Here is a 16,980-nt window from a genome sequence, read left to right on the forward strand (position 1 = left end):
CATAGCAGGAACCCACTCAATTTCAACATATTTTTTTGTCCAGCCTTTATGTTCTGCAAAGATTTCAGGCTTGCCCCAGAGTAAACCATTTGTAAGTAATCCGAAGTGGTTCCATCCCTCCAGAAATACAGCCATGGCAGCTATGTGTGACAACTGTATACAGTCCCGCAGTACAACAGGATGCAAAAATGTAAGGGAAAACTCCCAGGTTTCCCCTGCGTCTGACCCTGCTTTTCTTCAGCCCCTGAGGCTGACAAGGATAAGTTATAAGCAACGGAGACTGACTTTCTTTGATTTACACTGTACAGGAAACAACTATTCATTTACACAGCAGAAATGCTCGTTATAGGTAAAGTGGAAGCCAAGGAATAGTCCACTCTACCAGTAGTCCCACTCAAGACAACCTTTTTCCCCTCTCAGTGCTGCCTTCCAGCACACACCCATTTTCTGCTTCTGTAAGAGCACTCAGATGCATAGACTAAATCTCTAGGTTCTCTGACCATTTTATGCAGCTTTAGCTAACACACAGAAAGGACGAACTTAACACACAGTAAGTCTGGGCTCAGCCAAGACTAACTAGTGAAAAAGCACTATTCTTGCCTGTTCTCAACAGCCACTCCTCTGCACTCAATCCTATGAGGATGCTCAGAGCTGTTCAACGGGATAGCAGTTGAGGACAGACAGCAAGAGAGTATTCCACAGCTAAGACCACATATGAGGATCAAAAAATAAAATTAAAAAAACCCAAGCATGTGTAACCAGAGAGGCATGTTCCTAACGGGGGTGGGGGGGGTGGAATCTGCATGAGGAAAGGGAAAAAAAGATAAAGTTGTAAGGGATAAAAGGAAAACGTGCACAAAGGAATATTTTGCATGTATGTTGCCAGTTTGAGACTGGAAGCTCTTTTTCCTGTTGTACTGTTCTACCAGTTTCTGGATCACTTGTTTGTTGTCCTCATTCTCATGTCTGAAAACAGGAGTAGACTACCTTTCTAGGAATTCTGGGACAGGTTTCATGTTACTGTGCTTCCCACTATACCCCCATCACACATGGAGGAAAAAAAAAAAGAAGAAAAAAATAGGGTGTCAGTAATGTAGAATAACCAGAATTATAAAGATACCATAAGAGAAAGCAAAGACAAAATAAGAAAAATCTGAAGGACTTCTAGAGACCAAAAGTGCACAAAGTAAAATAAGAAAAACCACAAACACATACCAGATATGACAGGAACATGGAGAACAGGAAATACGCAACAGTGAACAAAAATGGGTATGTTAGCAGACAGTGAAATGGCATGTCTTGGGTTTCAGATGGTCTTACATTGGAAGAAAAAGCCAATTAAAAAAAAATATATTTTTTAATAGGTATATTCTGGTTTTATTCCTAATGACTTCTGTGGCAAACACCACACTACTCAAAGGCTGAACAAACGTGTTACATAAACCTGGAGTGAACACAGAACAAAAGATTAATGTAAAGATGGCAGTTGCGTATTTTTCTTATTGTTAAGGGCATTCAGTATAAATTACTGCAGCGGCATTAGGCAATGTCTGACACTATAAAAAAAACAACCAAACCAAAACAACTACTGACATTAATGATAGTTTAGTACATGTATTTTAATAGACTTCCAAAATGGTATTGACAGTTGGGATGGGAGCCAAGGAAATCTAAACGACTCCACAACTAGAGATGAGAGAAACACTATAGGAACAAGAAGTCTTCCAATAGATTTGAAATGTCTTCTTAGTATATGACAACTTGTTCAAAAGTGTTATGGTAGCAGGAGAAAAGACTTGCCTTTTCATTGGCAAGCCTAAATTAATTCATTGATTGAATTATCCCTAAATAACTGTAACAGTTCAACAGTTGCAGTTTTAAGGACTTATTTTAGAAAATACTCAAAGGCAAACTTCAACTGTAGAGGGCAATCTTAAGGATTACAGAAAGGAATTTTCAGGGGGTGCTGGTGAGATTACTTGTGTGTTTCATAACTTCTGATAGCTGTTTGTTTCAGAAGAAAGGGTCAACAGAATGGTAAAACCAACCTGCCCCTGTCAGTGCTGGGATCAACTCAAGATTAGGTTTTTGTCTTGGTCACTAAAACTTGGAATTAAGCGCAACAGTTCAGCAAAATATTGCTAGTGAACAAGATGGCACACACACAAAGAATGTAGTAACTATTACATAAATGGCATTGATAAACAGAACTAGATATAATTTTTTTTTTTTTTTGTAAAAGAAAAAAAAGAAATTTGAATGTTACCCATTGGTTACTGTTAACATAAACACCTTTCATGTTTCAGAAACATTTTCAATGAAAACATCTCAGCCACAGCTTTTAAACATACAGATCTACACACATGCGTATATGATCTCCCCAATAACATAGCAATGTTTCCCACTGAAAAACTTGCGAATTTGCATCACTACAGTAGCACTCAGTGCCCAAATACAAGCCCAATGAAGGCAGAAACCAACAGTTAAATGAGAGCTCCAGAAACACTAAGAACCAAAGAGCTTAGTCTCAACTAATTTGTTACATTACATTCAAAACTATTTTCTCTCATTTGCCTTTTTTTCCCCCTCATACTTGCCCAAATATTTAAAGCTATATATTTGATTTCACATATAAAAATAATGCAATGAACCTCATTTCCACAAAGCAAATACCAGATCCCCACAACATTTCTGGCAGAGGCATCAATATCTATGTCTGCTTCTATGTTGATGTGAAGGGGATCTAAATTACTTGATGTAATTCAGAAAAACTGTTAGAGAAATTTCAAGGGGAAAAATTAATTTACTTGAAATAGAAAGAACCTCCACCTTTTCCTGAAAGGACTGAAACAGCTTCAAAATCTATTTCTTCTTCTTTTAACCCAAGATTATTAAAAAAAAAAAAAAAAAAAAAAAAAAAGGACTACATATAACTACAATATGTATCTATGAAGTAGTCCTAATTTGCATCACTAAATTAATGGTGCCATCTGAGGTTCATAGAAGAGAAAATAGGAAATCAGGAATGACAAATTCTGTAGACTGATGTTTCCCCTTTTGATGTTCAAGGCCCATTTAGAAGTACAGTTAAACTCAACTGATACTTTTAGATCAATAGACAGCACTACCTAAAATTTTTGTATTTATTACTTCATATTAGACTAAAAAATTCACAGATTTCCTTGTGTACAACTTCTACAGCTATCAACTATCCTTAATAAAGTTCTGCTTAATCTTCTGCAAAAGTGCTATTAATGGGACTGTATCTTAAAGTGACCAAAGTCTGAAAGCTCTGTTTGCTAGTGTTTCAGTATAATTGATTTATGAATAAGTGATTGTAAAGTGGACCAAAATTTTTACCACAGTATTTATTAAAAGCCAGTGAGAAACACAAACAACTAAATAACTCTGAAACTACATTCAGACTTTAGTATGGAACTGAAATGTACTGTTTCACATCACAAACTATTCCAGGTGCCTGGTTTAAAAGAACACTAATAACTGAATAATATGCAGAAATCACTAGCATTTGATCTCTAGAATTATGGACATTCTTAGTACTCACACTCTAAAATAGTCTTGTAAAGAAAGACAAGTTTTCTGTTATACTCACAAGACACGGAGATTCTTCAGTCCTGTGAAGTCCGTCTTCGTGATTCTTGTGATATTATTTTTTTCTAGATCACTGCAGGGGAAAAAGAAACCAGCATTCAGGCACTATAACTGACGTCCAAAATTCCGTTAGCAGAAAGTATCTCCATCAGTGGAGCATCTATCAGCTGCTCAAATTGTACAAACTAATTTTTCCACTAAAATCTCAAAAAGCAAGTCATCAATCTTGATGCACTTTGCCTCCTCCTCTGAGTATGTTGCTCTCGTACACGAAGTTTCTTCTACTTTTATTTCTAGTATTGGTGCTCACTATATGCTGCTTTCTCCCTCAAGACTACAATCTTGTAAGAGGCTAAATATATTCAAGAATCAATTGGTATAATACAGCTGAAACAGAGTACTCTGCCCCAAAATGAAGACCATACTGTGGGGTTATTCTAAACCCAAGTGAGTCTAGCCTGCCACAGAAACTTAGGCGACACAGAGCTTGAGGGGAGAACAACTTACTTTAGTGACTCCTAAGTGTGGGCCTACCCAAATGATTGAAAGATTCACAAAATTACATAAGTAGAGCTTATGTTTTTTTTTCAAGCATCCTAATTGGGCAGACTCCTGACCCCAGCTTTTTGGAAATGCTGGTTTTCAGAAGATACTGTTAATCACACTGACCTGTTTCCCATGTGTGTTCACCCTTTGCCAGTTCCTACACTCTGTCTTTAAACTCTCAATTTTCTAACACCTCTGTTATGCGCCGACACGTTTTCCTCTTGTGGTCACATACCAAGTATTATGCTCTATATTCACAATTAATAACTAACTGGCTTCTTTTCCATGACAGGGAAAACCCACTGTAACCAGACCTTGAGCTACCCACTATTCTGCAGCTCCTCTTTGGAGTGAGCACACCAAAAATACCTAAGAATTTCACGTCTAAACTTATATCTTAATAGAACAGACATCAAAATAAATCATTCTAGTTTGAGACAAATTCTGTTTAATTCAAACAAGAGCCAAACTAAAAAGAAAGGAATTTATAAACTAATCCTTCTTGCAAGACTGATCCTATACTTAAGTATAGCTCTCAGTACACTAACTTTGGTGCCTTTAGAGTCACAACAAACAAAGAATAACGCCTTTTGTTTCCCAACGTAAAGAGTTTTTCTCTCATTTCATTTCAAAATAATAGCACCAGCGGGTACTTGGTGTACAGGTCCTGTGTTGGCTGTTTTCTCTCCTCTAGGCACCCTAAGCACTTGCTAGGCACCCCTAAAGTTCTTCCAGTTGAGCATGTCCCATTGTTTGGGGTTTGTTTAGGTTTTTTCCATCCAGATTGTTCTACCTTACCTAGTGCTAACCTACAGGGCCAAGACAAACAGCTAGTCTTTCTTCCTGGTCTACAGCCATTCTTATTTTAACATAATAAGCAATATACAGCAAACTACCAATTAATAAAAACAGATATACTCTCCATCGTGTCACCACACATTTGCTCTGTGTGTCAGTTTCATAGATAGGAGAAGCCTTTTATGAAAAATAAATTTTCTAATACTGGAGTAAACTTTTTTCTTCCGAGTCACATTTTATGTCTACCAAAAGCTGCTAAATATCAAAAATACAAGCCTTTGGGGTAACAGTTTTCATGCCAAAAAAGCATTCAGTATTTTTTCTAAAGATCATGAGATTGTAAACAACACATTCTGACGAATTTTGTTGTCTACTGCCAATGAATGAAAACAATCTAATATGAAAAACTAGCCATGAGGCTAGACATTCATTTTCTGAAAGAGAATACAAGATCACAAATCCACAGCAGGAAGTAGAGGCTTTTCCTATGCATTAATATGCACCGGGATACACCTCCCTTGTATTTAGAAGATTCCATTTCTAGTAAAATTCAACGTCAAAAAGCAAGATTACAGCATTATTTTTAAGTACATTTGGCAATCATCTGACACCTGCACAAATCTTGACCCTGAAATAAGTTCTGAAAATCAGATGGGTGTTCCTAAGTGGTGTTTCAAGTCGATTATTTCTCTAGGTACAAAATGGAATTCAAGGAAGGGGTAGAAGTCAGAACTTCCAGGAATGCCTCAACTATCACGTTAGTATTCTGAAAAATGCTGCATAGATGGCTGTCTAGGATGGCTTCTAAGTGCCTAGCAAATAATACTGCAAACAAAATGAGAAAGCTCTTGAAGTGTTGAGAAGAGTTTAGTAATTTGTAATCATTCATACATCATCCTACAGGAGGGGAAAGTGCTCCTGGCTAGCACAATTTCCAGTAATTTTCTATCATACATGCAGTTCCATACAAGCCTTCCAGTATGGTTGCTACTACTTAAGCCGCTCTTTTTTCACCTCACATGAGATCCTATTAGTAGGATAGAACTACTACTAAGAAATATGTGAATGTTCAAGCATAAATGATTGTTTCCTTCTTCTAAGGCATCAAATGAAAAGCAATTGTCTTGGTAACAAATTTAATTTTTCTAGTGTGAACCACATTGTCAAATAAAGGCAGTTACATATTTTGAAGTTTAAGCTTGTTAAAAGGTACTTTTTCAATATTCAGAGAAGAAACAGGACTGATTTTTTTAGTATATCTACTAACTTCCCCAAATGCTTCTAACCATGAAAAAATAAAGAGGTTTTTCCTGATATGAATACTATCCTCCACTTATCAAAAATGTAAATATTTATATGAGTACAGGTAATTGTACTCATTCGTCTGAGGAAATAACTCTTCATATTCCTAAACATAGATAATTGTTTTCTCATGTGTTCCTTAAATCTCAGATGCAAACCAATATGGAATTAAGCTCCTTTTAATGTCATTTTACCATGCTGGTGCATTCACTTACTGGAATTGAAAAGAAAAAAAAAAAACCAAACAAACAACAAACACACAACACACCACAAACGCAAAAACCAAACAACAAAAACACCCCCACAAAACAAAAACAAAAAAAAACCCAACCACAAAGAACTAAACTCAATACAGTACGAGGGTAGTCTGATACTTAGACTACTGATACACTTCATAACCGACGGTAGTCTGATACTTGGAAGTCCACAATGGCAATGATTAAGCTCACAGTTCATACTGACAAAGACCCCAGCATATATGTTTACAAGATTTGTGCCAGGGACAAACCAGCTACAGTTTAAGACCTTTTCCATGGCAACTTAATTTGCCATAGACAACAGGAAGAAAGAACAGATTAAGGGCTCTTTAAAAATACCCAAACCATAAAATTCAGATCAATAATTCTACACGTTGTCCATCATGAGAACTTTATACTGAATTCTGCCATTAAAAATAGAAGCCATATAGGCATAGAATACATAATATTTTTTGCATGTCTTTTTCAAGCATTTGTATCAATCTTGTAGTGAATCCTTCTAAGGTACAAGCAAGACATTAACAGGATTGAAGCAGGAAGTGAAATACACTAGAGTGCAGAAATAAGTGTTTTATAATATTGAAATCTATTTCTGATAGTTATTGATAAATGTCAAAATAATACTAATAAAATTCTTAAGTCATAAAATGGTTTAAAAACATATAGAATAAACTTTTAAGAGTTAGTTTATGCATCTTAGCACAGGACATACTTAAATAATAGAAGAAACATGTTCTCCTGTCAGGAAATCATTTTCTTTAGCACAGATGGGAACTAAGGATAATGATAAGGAGATGGGGGGGGGGGGGGGGGGAAATCCCTACATTTCAGCTATATGAACAAGAACGACAGTATCCTTACTTTACTTATGTGAACTATATTTTAAAAAGGTCCATTAAAGAAAAAACCCACAAAACAATTACAGGGCACTTTCATTGCATGTACCAGCAATTCTCTTCCATTTGTGTTTATCCTGTTGATTGAATCGTGCTTTTCTCCAGGAATACCTTTGAATCACTGCCTACATTTTTCAGATTTTCCAGCTTAATTTCCTCTTCTGTTCTCAGTTCAGTTCTTCCACCCTGGTGCATCATTAACTACTCACTGGTGCGCCAGGGTGACCTGGTCGCAAGAAGCATTGGAAAGAATTAAGTCTGGAGTAAGCAACGCATAAACAGCTTGTGTTTTACTTGCATGATGTTTCCCATCGGCTTTCCATATCATTCCTTCAGAAGCTTTCTCTTGCCTGTATCTCAGAAAAGGTCTAGCAAAGCACAGCATTAAGCTGGTCGGAATTCTCCAAGGCAGATAGGAGTCAGCTAAGGGCAACACAGTGTCATTGGCCCTGCTTTTTGTCCATTTTGATAAGACTTAACTCAGCATAGCTTTACTCAGCTTGAACAGGTGTATGCAAAACAGCATTCCTGTCATATACACAGCAATCTCTTCGCCACCCCTCCCACCCAGTCTGGGAGACCAATCCCACGTATCAGCTCTATTCCTCTCTACTTTCAGCCCCAAGAACACTCCTGCTATTCAACATTCTTCTCTTGGTAAAATCTGCAGTTCCCTATTCTGAAAAAGACTTTAGCATTCCTTGATCAATACATACCTTGAGATTGCTTTTTCCTCTACTCCTGCAGATTGGCACAGCCTATACTGTATATGTAATATCAATAATGCTATTAATCCCTTCTGAAGGTTAGTATCTAAATCGAAGGTTTCAATTTCTGTAAGTAAAATTACTTGGACAATTCTCTAAGTTTAAGACAACTGTTCTTCATGAAGTTCACTTTCTTTAAACCATTTAGGATTTAATTGATAACTACCACTTCTGTTTTAAAAAGCAGTATTTACCTTCTGAACATTTGCCTGTTCCAGCATGCTCTCCCTTAAGGCTTATCTGCCATTTGAAGAAAAACAGACTAAAACCTCGATGAACCACTATGTAACACTTCCTCCTCCTGTTCACAGAAGGTCTAACACTGCTGCAGAGAAGCAGATTGCCACAGGTTACCCCATTAATCAATTAAACTTTGTGACTGTGAAGTTACTGAACTAATGCAGACATTAGTGGTTTACAGCTGGTATTTGTGGGCAACATAATATTTTATGTTTCCTTTATAAAGTTTGGCAGCTGATTACGGGCTCACTAGTGGGTTTCAGCTACAAAAAGCTAAACTAACATCTAATTTTGGTTGGCTTTCAAAGACATCAGCATTCATAACCATTGAAAGCAAACACGCTTTGCAAAGAAATCATTTGGGTCAAAGACATGGTGAAAATTATACAGTAAAGGTGAATTTAATTTATATTTCACTTCAACAAATACCTATATGCAGATACATTCATTCTACATAAAATTCTTATTGTGCAGAATTCCTATATTTTGCACAGTATGTGGGGCAAAAAGATCTTACTCAACACATCTATCTCACCCCACACATACTGTCCCATAATTTAAGAACATCTAAGAAAACTCCATTAAGGAATACAGATCTCTTCTGGTGTGTCAGCAGCAAAGTTGATACCACTCACACAAAAAGCAACTGAAACTGTCATCTATACCAACTTTAGTAAAGCTTTTGGTATTAGGTCTCTCTTGTCAATCTATTTTTCTTTTTAGCATAAGACATGTTAAGGACAATGCAGGTGTAGTGGCAGTTTAATAAAACAGACATGGACAGAAATATTTCAGTGGGAATAAAAACATGAATTGGACTAGAATGGTACAAGATGTCATGAAAGTGAGTTCAGGTGAACTATTAAAGGGAGCTTTACTCATGAACATGTCCTGCTATGTTCTAGTAACAATTTAATTCAATACATATTTTGTAGATGTTGAAGATTAAGTCATACAATGCACACACTTATTACAAACGGGGATGTTTGGAGCAACTGGAGCAAATCCTGCTTCATAGCAAGAATTCTTCTGAATTGCTTCATCTTTTGTTCTTCTCTAAAGACAATCTAGTGAACTTAAGACAGACTTTTAAATGTTTTAAAGCATCTCCAACATTCTCTGGAGGATGCCATTATTATGCAGCTTCAAACAGCACTAGGCGTGCACAGGTATCCTCTGTTCCTTTACTTAAATTTCAGTTGCTAATTATTCTGCTTAGCCATTCAACTCCTCCAAAACATCCAGACATTGTTCTTTTCAATCCCCACCCTCTTCCTTGGACTGTATAAAGTTTATGACTTGAGAAGTAAATCCACTTGCTACTTAGCACTACGTGCTTCTGTCTTCTAGACTCTCATACCTTGGCAAATACACACTCATTTTAGACAGCTCTGAGCCTATACTTCTTTAATCTACAAGGTCAGAATTGAGTTTGACAATACATCACCACCACAGTAAACATTACAACTCTTACAAAAGAGGCAATAAAAAAGGCAATCAAATGCTGAAGTCTTGCAACAATCTTTAAATCAATAATTCAATACTCACATATAAACAAAAAATCCTTATACAAATCCTTTTATATACAAGGATGCAAAAATTCAAAACAACACTACTAGATTGTAGCAAGTTCCTATTACTCAGATGTCATTTTGCTACCTGCTGAACCCCCTATGCACTGTAGCCTCCAAGATAATCCAGTTTCAGCCCTCATCATACTTTTGAGTCTTGAACATACCCAGGTGAATCCCTAACTTAATTCCTCAACTCTTCCAAGACTATAGTTTTTTTTAAATCAGCTACCCATTTTGGAGCTAGCTCTGGTTGCCTAGTTATGCTTTTCTAGGCACATAGAAGCCAAAGTCAAAAACCTCACTAAAGCATAAAAAACAGTTAGTTCTCAGTACAACTCCCTAATGGTTTTGTTTGTTTTTTAAGCCTGTGAGGTATGGGCACTGTACAAGTTCACAGGCACACAAAAGACTCTCAGCCTGATGGTCTTACTGCAAGTGGCATATTTGTTTTAACACAAGCTTCTACTTAATGCATTTTTTTAACTTACAATTTTTTCTCATCTGGAAAACCACCAGACTCCAGGCCTAAATCTGTTAGCTTTTGGTCAGAAAAGAAGTTGCTTAAGTTTAGTTCTCTTTCTAGAAGAAACACAATTATTTCTTTTGGTTAAAGCCATTCACTGTCAATAAATGTTCTAGAGCAACAAAGTTTTCCTCCCTTTCAGAGGACTCTCAGGTGCCAATCTGGCAAACACAGTGGCATTCCTAACAACAAAACTGAAGATCACCTGTGATGTCCAATAATTTTATGGCAGTAGCTGATTCTGCATCTCAGTGACAAACACAAGTCCTGAATGGGCTGTATTTAGGAAAATATTTATTAATCCATTTGTCTTTAACCTAGGAAGACGTTACATGAAATGAAAATACATAAAGTGAAAATAACCTGCTATCTAAGGAGAAGGGAATCTAGAGCACCAGTTGCAACTTCATTCAAGTCCTCAGATGTTTGTTCATTTATATTAATAAACAAAGAATTCAACACAAGCCGTAGAGAAACTGCATACTGTATTTAAGAAAAATTAACTGCCACACACTTCAAAAGACAGCTCTTACCCAAGTTACACAGCACTAGGGTTCTTTCCTGTCCAACTGCTTCATAAGTAAGGTAAGAATGTATTTCTAGTCATAGAACCTCAAACACAAAATTTAGTTTCTGTTCCTGCTAAGTTTTCAGAGTGGCTACCACATACCAGCTCAAAGCTATACACGTTTGTGTCACATATGGGACAAACAAATCAGCATAAAACCCAACACTTTGAAAAGAATCTTGAATAAACCAACACCCCATGTAATCTACAAGGAAGATGCATTTCTCTTCATCTCATTTTTTGGTATTTCCCAACAAGGGATCCATAAAATTAGACTCACACAGAACAATGCACTTAGGAATTAATAAACATCTCTCTTGTCCCCTAAGAGCCAAACAGGTCAGCATCCAACACACCATCTAGACCTCACATCAAAGCAAACCTCAGCTAGGACAATTCATGGAACTTCCAAAAGTTTATGAAGAACAGAAGAAAAATAAATTTCCTCACAAATTTAAGAGCAACTGAGGGTATAGCACACATTCTTTGTTATGATTAATTTGTAATACATTCCAAAGGATTTATTTTACGTGATAAATCAACTTTGCAGTAACATTCAAAATGTGGGAGCTCAACTGTTATCACTTGAATTTTAATCGAGATTCCTGAATCTAAACAGTTACTGGTATTTTTCATTAGCCCAATTCCTCCAAATAACTCAAGCAGCACATGTTCTTAGGAAACAAGGCTTTTATTGTTTTGCCGTTACACTGGTAAAGGACTTTGTCAATCCAAGCCACCTGCTAGAATGACAGCTAAGTCATCCCTTTAAAATTTTCCTGTTTGATTTGTTTTCCCAACCCCCAATCACAATGCAAGGTAACTATGAACACAAACACACACCTGAACTGGAGGAAACATGCATTTTCACAGGTAAGTTAACCGTTCACTTGGCTACCTACTGCACCCTAGAAGATTAAAGCAACAAGGAATACCTTCTTGATTTTTATGAAAGCTACCTGCAGGGTTGGAGGCAAAAACATTGTTCACTAAAGCCCTCCTCTCTTTACGAGTACTTTTGTTCTTATAAGTTTGGGAACATGCTAACAACCATACCCATCAAAAAGGAGAAAAATCCACTCCCATGCACAAATGTATCCATAGAGTAGCTTTTGGCTACCCTTTGCAGTCTTTACACACCCAGTATCTTTTTCGTTCTTTTAACCATTTTCCAGGATTTCTGCTATGGAGTTAATTTGTCTTTAATGGGTATGGACTGCCACTAGCCTCTTAACCTTAAATGACTTAACCTTAAATGACTTAACCTTGGTGAGGCCGCACCTCGAATACTGTGTTCAGTTTTGGGCCCCCCACTACAAGAGGGACATTGAGGTGCTGGAGCGTGTCCAGAGAAGGGCAACGAAGCTGGTGAAGGGTCTGGAGCAGAAGTCTTATGAGGAGCAGCTGAGGGAGCTGGGGTTGTTTAGCCTGAAGAAAAGGAGGCTGAGGGGAGACCTTATTGCTCTCTACAACTACCTGAAAGGAGGTTGTAGAGAGGTGGGGGTCGGTCTCTTCTCCCAGGTAACAAGTGACAGGACGAGAGGAAATGGCCTCAAGTTGCGCCAGGGGAGGTTTAGACTGGATATTAGGAAATTTTTCTTCACCGAGAGGGTTATCAAGCATTGGAACAGGCTGCCCAGGGAAGTGGTGGAGTCGCCATCCCTGGAGGTATTTAAAGGACGTTTGGATGAGGTGCTTAGGGACATGGTGTAGTGGTGGTTTTGGCAGTGTTAGGTTTATGGTTGGACTCGATGATCTTAAAGGTCTTTTCCAACCTATATGATTCTGTGATTCTGTGACTATAATTCCTTATAGAAAGTGCTGGCAATTCTCCTATGCCTTCAATCCAAGAACTTCAGAGTTCCTATGATAAACTAATCAGTTACAACACTACTCTAAAACCCTCTGGCAGCACAATCTGCATATCTTCAGATTTAACATATTTCCATCTCAACTTTTGCAATGCAGGAAATAAAGTCCTGGGACTGGATTTTATGAAATACACAAATTCCATTAGTTTCCAAATCACTTGGGCAAGTATGAACTTCACTTGTAAAGAAAAAGACAAAAAAAACCTTCAAAATCATGTTCAGCTGAAGTAATTTCATTAAAAAAAAAGATGGTACATTCCATCCCTACAGAAGACTCTTTTAAGTTATTTTTTCTTCTTAAAACAGTTGACTTTGTAAAGAAGCATGAGAATTTTTTTTTCTTTATACACTGACTTCTAGGAAGACTGGTACTCTCTAAACATTTCACATAATCTAGTTCAATAGGAAAAAAGAAAAACCACCTTAAAGTCCTCCACCTAGGAGAAAATAAGCCCATGCAACAATTACGGGTGGAGCACTGACTGACAAGGGAGTTGCTTTGCAGAAAAGGATCTTGGAGTCCCATTGGGCCACAAAGCATCAGCAGTGTGCCCTTGCAGCAGTGAAGGCCACCCTTGACCAGACTGTACTACCAAGAGTGTAGCCAGAGGGGTTTAAGAATTTGAAAGAATGGACTAATGTCTTGTATTCAGGATTTGTGACAGTTCACCTGCAATACTGTATCCAGTTTCAGGCTCTCCAGTACAAGAAAGGCATTGATACATTGGAGAAAGTGAAGTAAAGGGCCACCAAGACTGTCAGGAAGCTGTAGCTTTCAAATGGCATTCAAACAGTATGGCATTCAAACAGAGGCTGAGAGCTTGTTGAACTTAAATAAAAGGTTAAGGGGAGATCTTACTGCAGTCTATAACTACCTAGTAGGTAGGAGAATATAGTCCCCCTTCTCTGATCTCCAGTAAGATCAAGTCATATGTGGAGGAACATTAGTAGAGAAAAAACAAGCCCTGCCACACCACAAGTTCTTGAAAGGATTCAGAAATATTCTGCATAGCTTCAGTAACGAGTACTGCACACGAGTACTGCACAGAGTGTATTAAGACAGTAATACTGGGATCCAAGTATCCATTTGATATTGCTTGCTATCCATGTTAAACCAGAATAACAACAAATTTACAATCCAACATTTAATAATTTTTGTTGCTGTTGTTGGATAGCACCACATGTATGACACTGGATAGTTTCAGTCTCTGGAATAATTTAAATAGTAATTAAATAGCCACACAATAGCTGGAATGTGCAAGTTCTGTGCTGCAGTCCATCACATTTTTGTAGCACACCTACACGATACAGCTTTTAATTCAAACAAATTAGATCGTTGGTTCTGATTACAGAAAGCTCTCGGGTATGACTCATTGTTTTCTTTGTCTGAACAATGAGAAAACTGATTTTAGAGGTTAAGTGCCCTAATTTTGTGAATAAGCTATCCATTCTTAAGCCCATTGCAGTAGTGCTTGGTTAATAACCCACATTAAGTGTCCAAATGACCTGGAACTACTTGCAGGCAACACACTTCTGTCCTCATCCTTATATAAAAATAAGAAAAATGACTTGGCAAACTTTAGGTGTTAAAAAACACCATGAAAAAAAACTACCTTTTGCAACTTGTGCAGTGGCCAAATTCCCCACTGAGCAGATTGCTGTTGAAAGTAGTACCCAAGACCTGCAGAAAGCAGCACAATGGACTGAGTAATTCAAGTACTCTGTTTCTTCCAAGGAAATACATGTTTGTCCCAGCCTGTGGGAACTCCTGATTAATTATTATAGTTTGTAGATTTATTATATATAAAGGAAGTGTTATGCTGGCAGAATAATGTTCTAACAGTACATTTTACACTTCCATGCCCTTCACCTCTGTCCCCAAAGTTTTGTGGTTATTCTTTATGTGCTCCAGATCTCACTTGATAGTGTCATCTGTGCCCTTGTGAAAGATAAAGAGAGCCTGCAGAAAGAATAAAACAGGTCAAGAGGTTGTACTGGCACAACCTCATGTGCCAGTACACAAATACAAAGCGTATGAAACAAGCAGGAAGAGCTAATGTTTTGATTACAGATGCAGAAATACAACACCATTGGAATAACTAACATGGTGGGATAGCTCTTGTAGTCGTAGGTATGCTTGGTGATGGTTGAATAGAGGGTTCTCAGTAAAGATAGGTGAGGAAGAGAAGGAGAAGAGGCTGCCCTTCATGTGAAGGAGCAGCTCAAATGTCTGGAACTCCTCTATGGACTGGGCGAGGGTCCCACTGAATGTGCAGGTCTGGATCACAGGAGAGGTCAGTGAAGGTGCCATTATGGTAGGAGTTTGTTACCAACCACCCACTCATGGTGGAGGGAACTACACTTCTCTTTAAGCAACGGGAGGAAGTCTCCAGATCACAGACCCTGGTTCTTATGAGGAACCTGAATCTCCCTGATATTTGCCAGAAAGGCAGCACAGGGGTAGGCAAACAAGTCAGGAGGTTTCCAGAGGGTGTCAGACATAGCTTCCTAAAATAGATGCTAGATGGGCCAACCATGGGTTAAATTTCCCTGATCTGCTACTCACAAATGATTAAGTGGTTGGGGGTGAGATATTCAGTAGAATCCTTGGCTTTATTGATCATGAAACAATGACATTCAAAATGCTGAGGGGTGTGAGGAGGGTAAGTAGCAGAGCATAGACCCTGGACTTCAGGAGAGCAGAATTCAGTTTTGCAGAATTCTGAAACTTCTCAGAATTCAGAGGATTGATGGGGGACATCCTGTGGGAAGCAGCCTAGAATAACCTTAGCACAAAAACACTCCATCCAGATACTGAAGAAAATGAGCAGGTGTATCAGAATACCACCTTGGCTAAACAGGCATCTCGTGACTGAGCTCCAGTGCAGAAGGGAGGGTATGATACACAGGAGTACAGAAACATTGCCCAAACATTAAGTAATGGTATTAGGAAAGTCAAAGCTCAGCTAGAGTTCAAACTGGCAAGGGTCATGAAGAAAAGCTTCTAGCAGTACATTAGCTATAAAAGAATAAGGAAGATATGATGGTTTAGTGAGAGACTGAGGTGCTCAATGCCTTCTTTGCATTAAGTCTTCACTGACACAGTCTCCCAAGTCTTTGTGTCTAAAGACAAGGTTCAAGGAGGAGAGGAACAGCTAGTAGTGGCAGAGGATCAAATCAAGCATCTCTTAAGAAGTCCTGACCCTTACAAGCCTGTGGGAACAGACAGGATGCTTCTGTTGGTGCAGAGAGACCTGGCTGATAAAGCGCAGCCTTGCTGTGACATCTCTGATACAGGTAAACATTACATTTGTCTTCAAAAAAGTTAAAAAGAATGATATTGAGAAGTGCAGGCTGGTCAGCATCAGCTTCATTTTGGTCCCTGGAAAAGTCAATGCAAATACTATTAAAAGCAATTTCTGGGCACACAGAAGAGAAGATGACTAAAAATAGCCAACAGATTTACCAAAGTTAAATCATGCTTGACTAACCTGACTGCCTTCTATGCTGAAACCACATCTGTGGATTAAGGGAGAACAGTGTCTTTCTCAACTACACTGGGAATACTATGTCCAGTTTTGGGCGACCCAGTCCAAGAAAGATGCTAATAAACTTGAGCAAGTCCAGTAAAATATCACTGAAATGATCAAGGGACTTGGCTACATAAGATGAGTCTGAGGAAGCTTAGCTTGTTTCATCTGGAGAAGGGCAGGCTTTGGGTGACTGAAGAGCAGTCTTCCAAAACCGACAGAAGGGTTACTCTGAAAATGGAGCAAGGCTCTTTACTGAGGTATGCAGCATAAGATATACAATGATCATAAATTGAAATAGGGGAGATTCTGGCTATTTACAAAAAAAACCTTGTTACTATCAGCAGAGTCAAGCTGTGGAACAGGTTGCATAATGGTGCTGTGGTTTTCAAGACCCAAGTGGGCAAATCCCTGCGTAACCTGGTCTGAATTCCATGTTGACCCTGCTTTGAGCAGAAGCTGGACTAGGAGACCTCCTGAAGTCCCTTCCAACCTT

General features: G+C 38.1%; 1 protein-coding gene across 2 annotated transcripts in view; it reads right to left on the reverse strand.

The window, feature by feature from the left end:
* Positions 1-16,980, reverse strand: part of SLIT3 (slit guidance ligand 3) — a 543,690-nt gene that overhangs the window by 512,309 nt on the left and 14,401 nt on the right. For both annotated transcript variants that reach the window (XM_075509986.1, XM_075509985.1), the window contains one exon: positions 3,614-3,685. In XM_075509986.1, the coding sequence (XP_075366101.1) occupies positions 3,614-3,685 (72 nt within the window). The remainder of the gene's footprint in view (positions 1-3,613; positions 3,686-16,980) is intronic.

Source organism: Mycteria americana, chromosome 8 (assembly GCF_035582795.1).
Source record: "Mycteria americana isolate JAX WOST 10 ecotype Jacksonville Zoo and Gardens chromosome 8, USCA_MyAme_1.0, whole genome shotgun sequence".
In the NCBI taxonomy this organism is placed as follows: Eukaryota; Metazoa; Chordata; class Aves; order Ciconiiformes; family Ciconiidae; genus Mycteria; species Mycteria americana.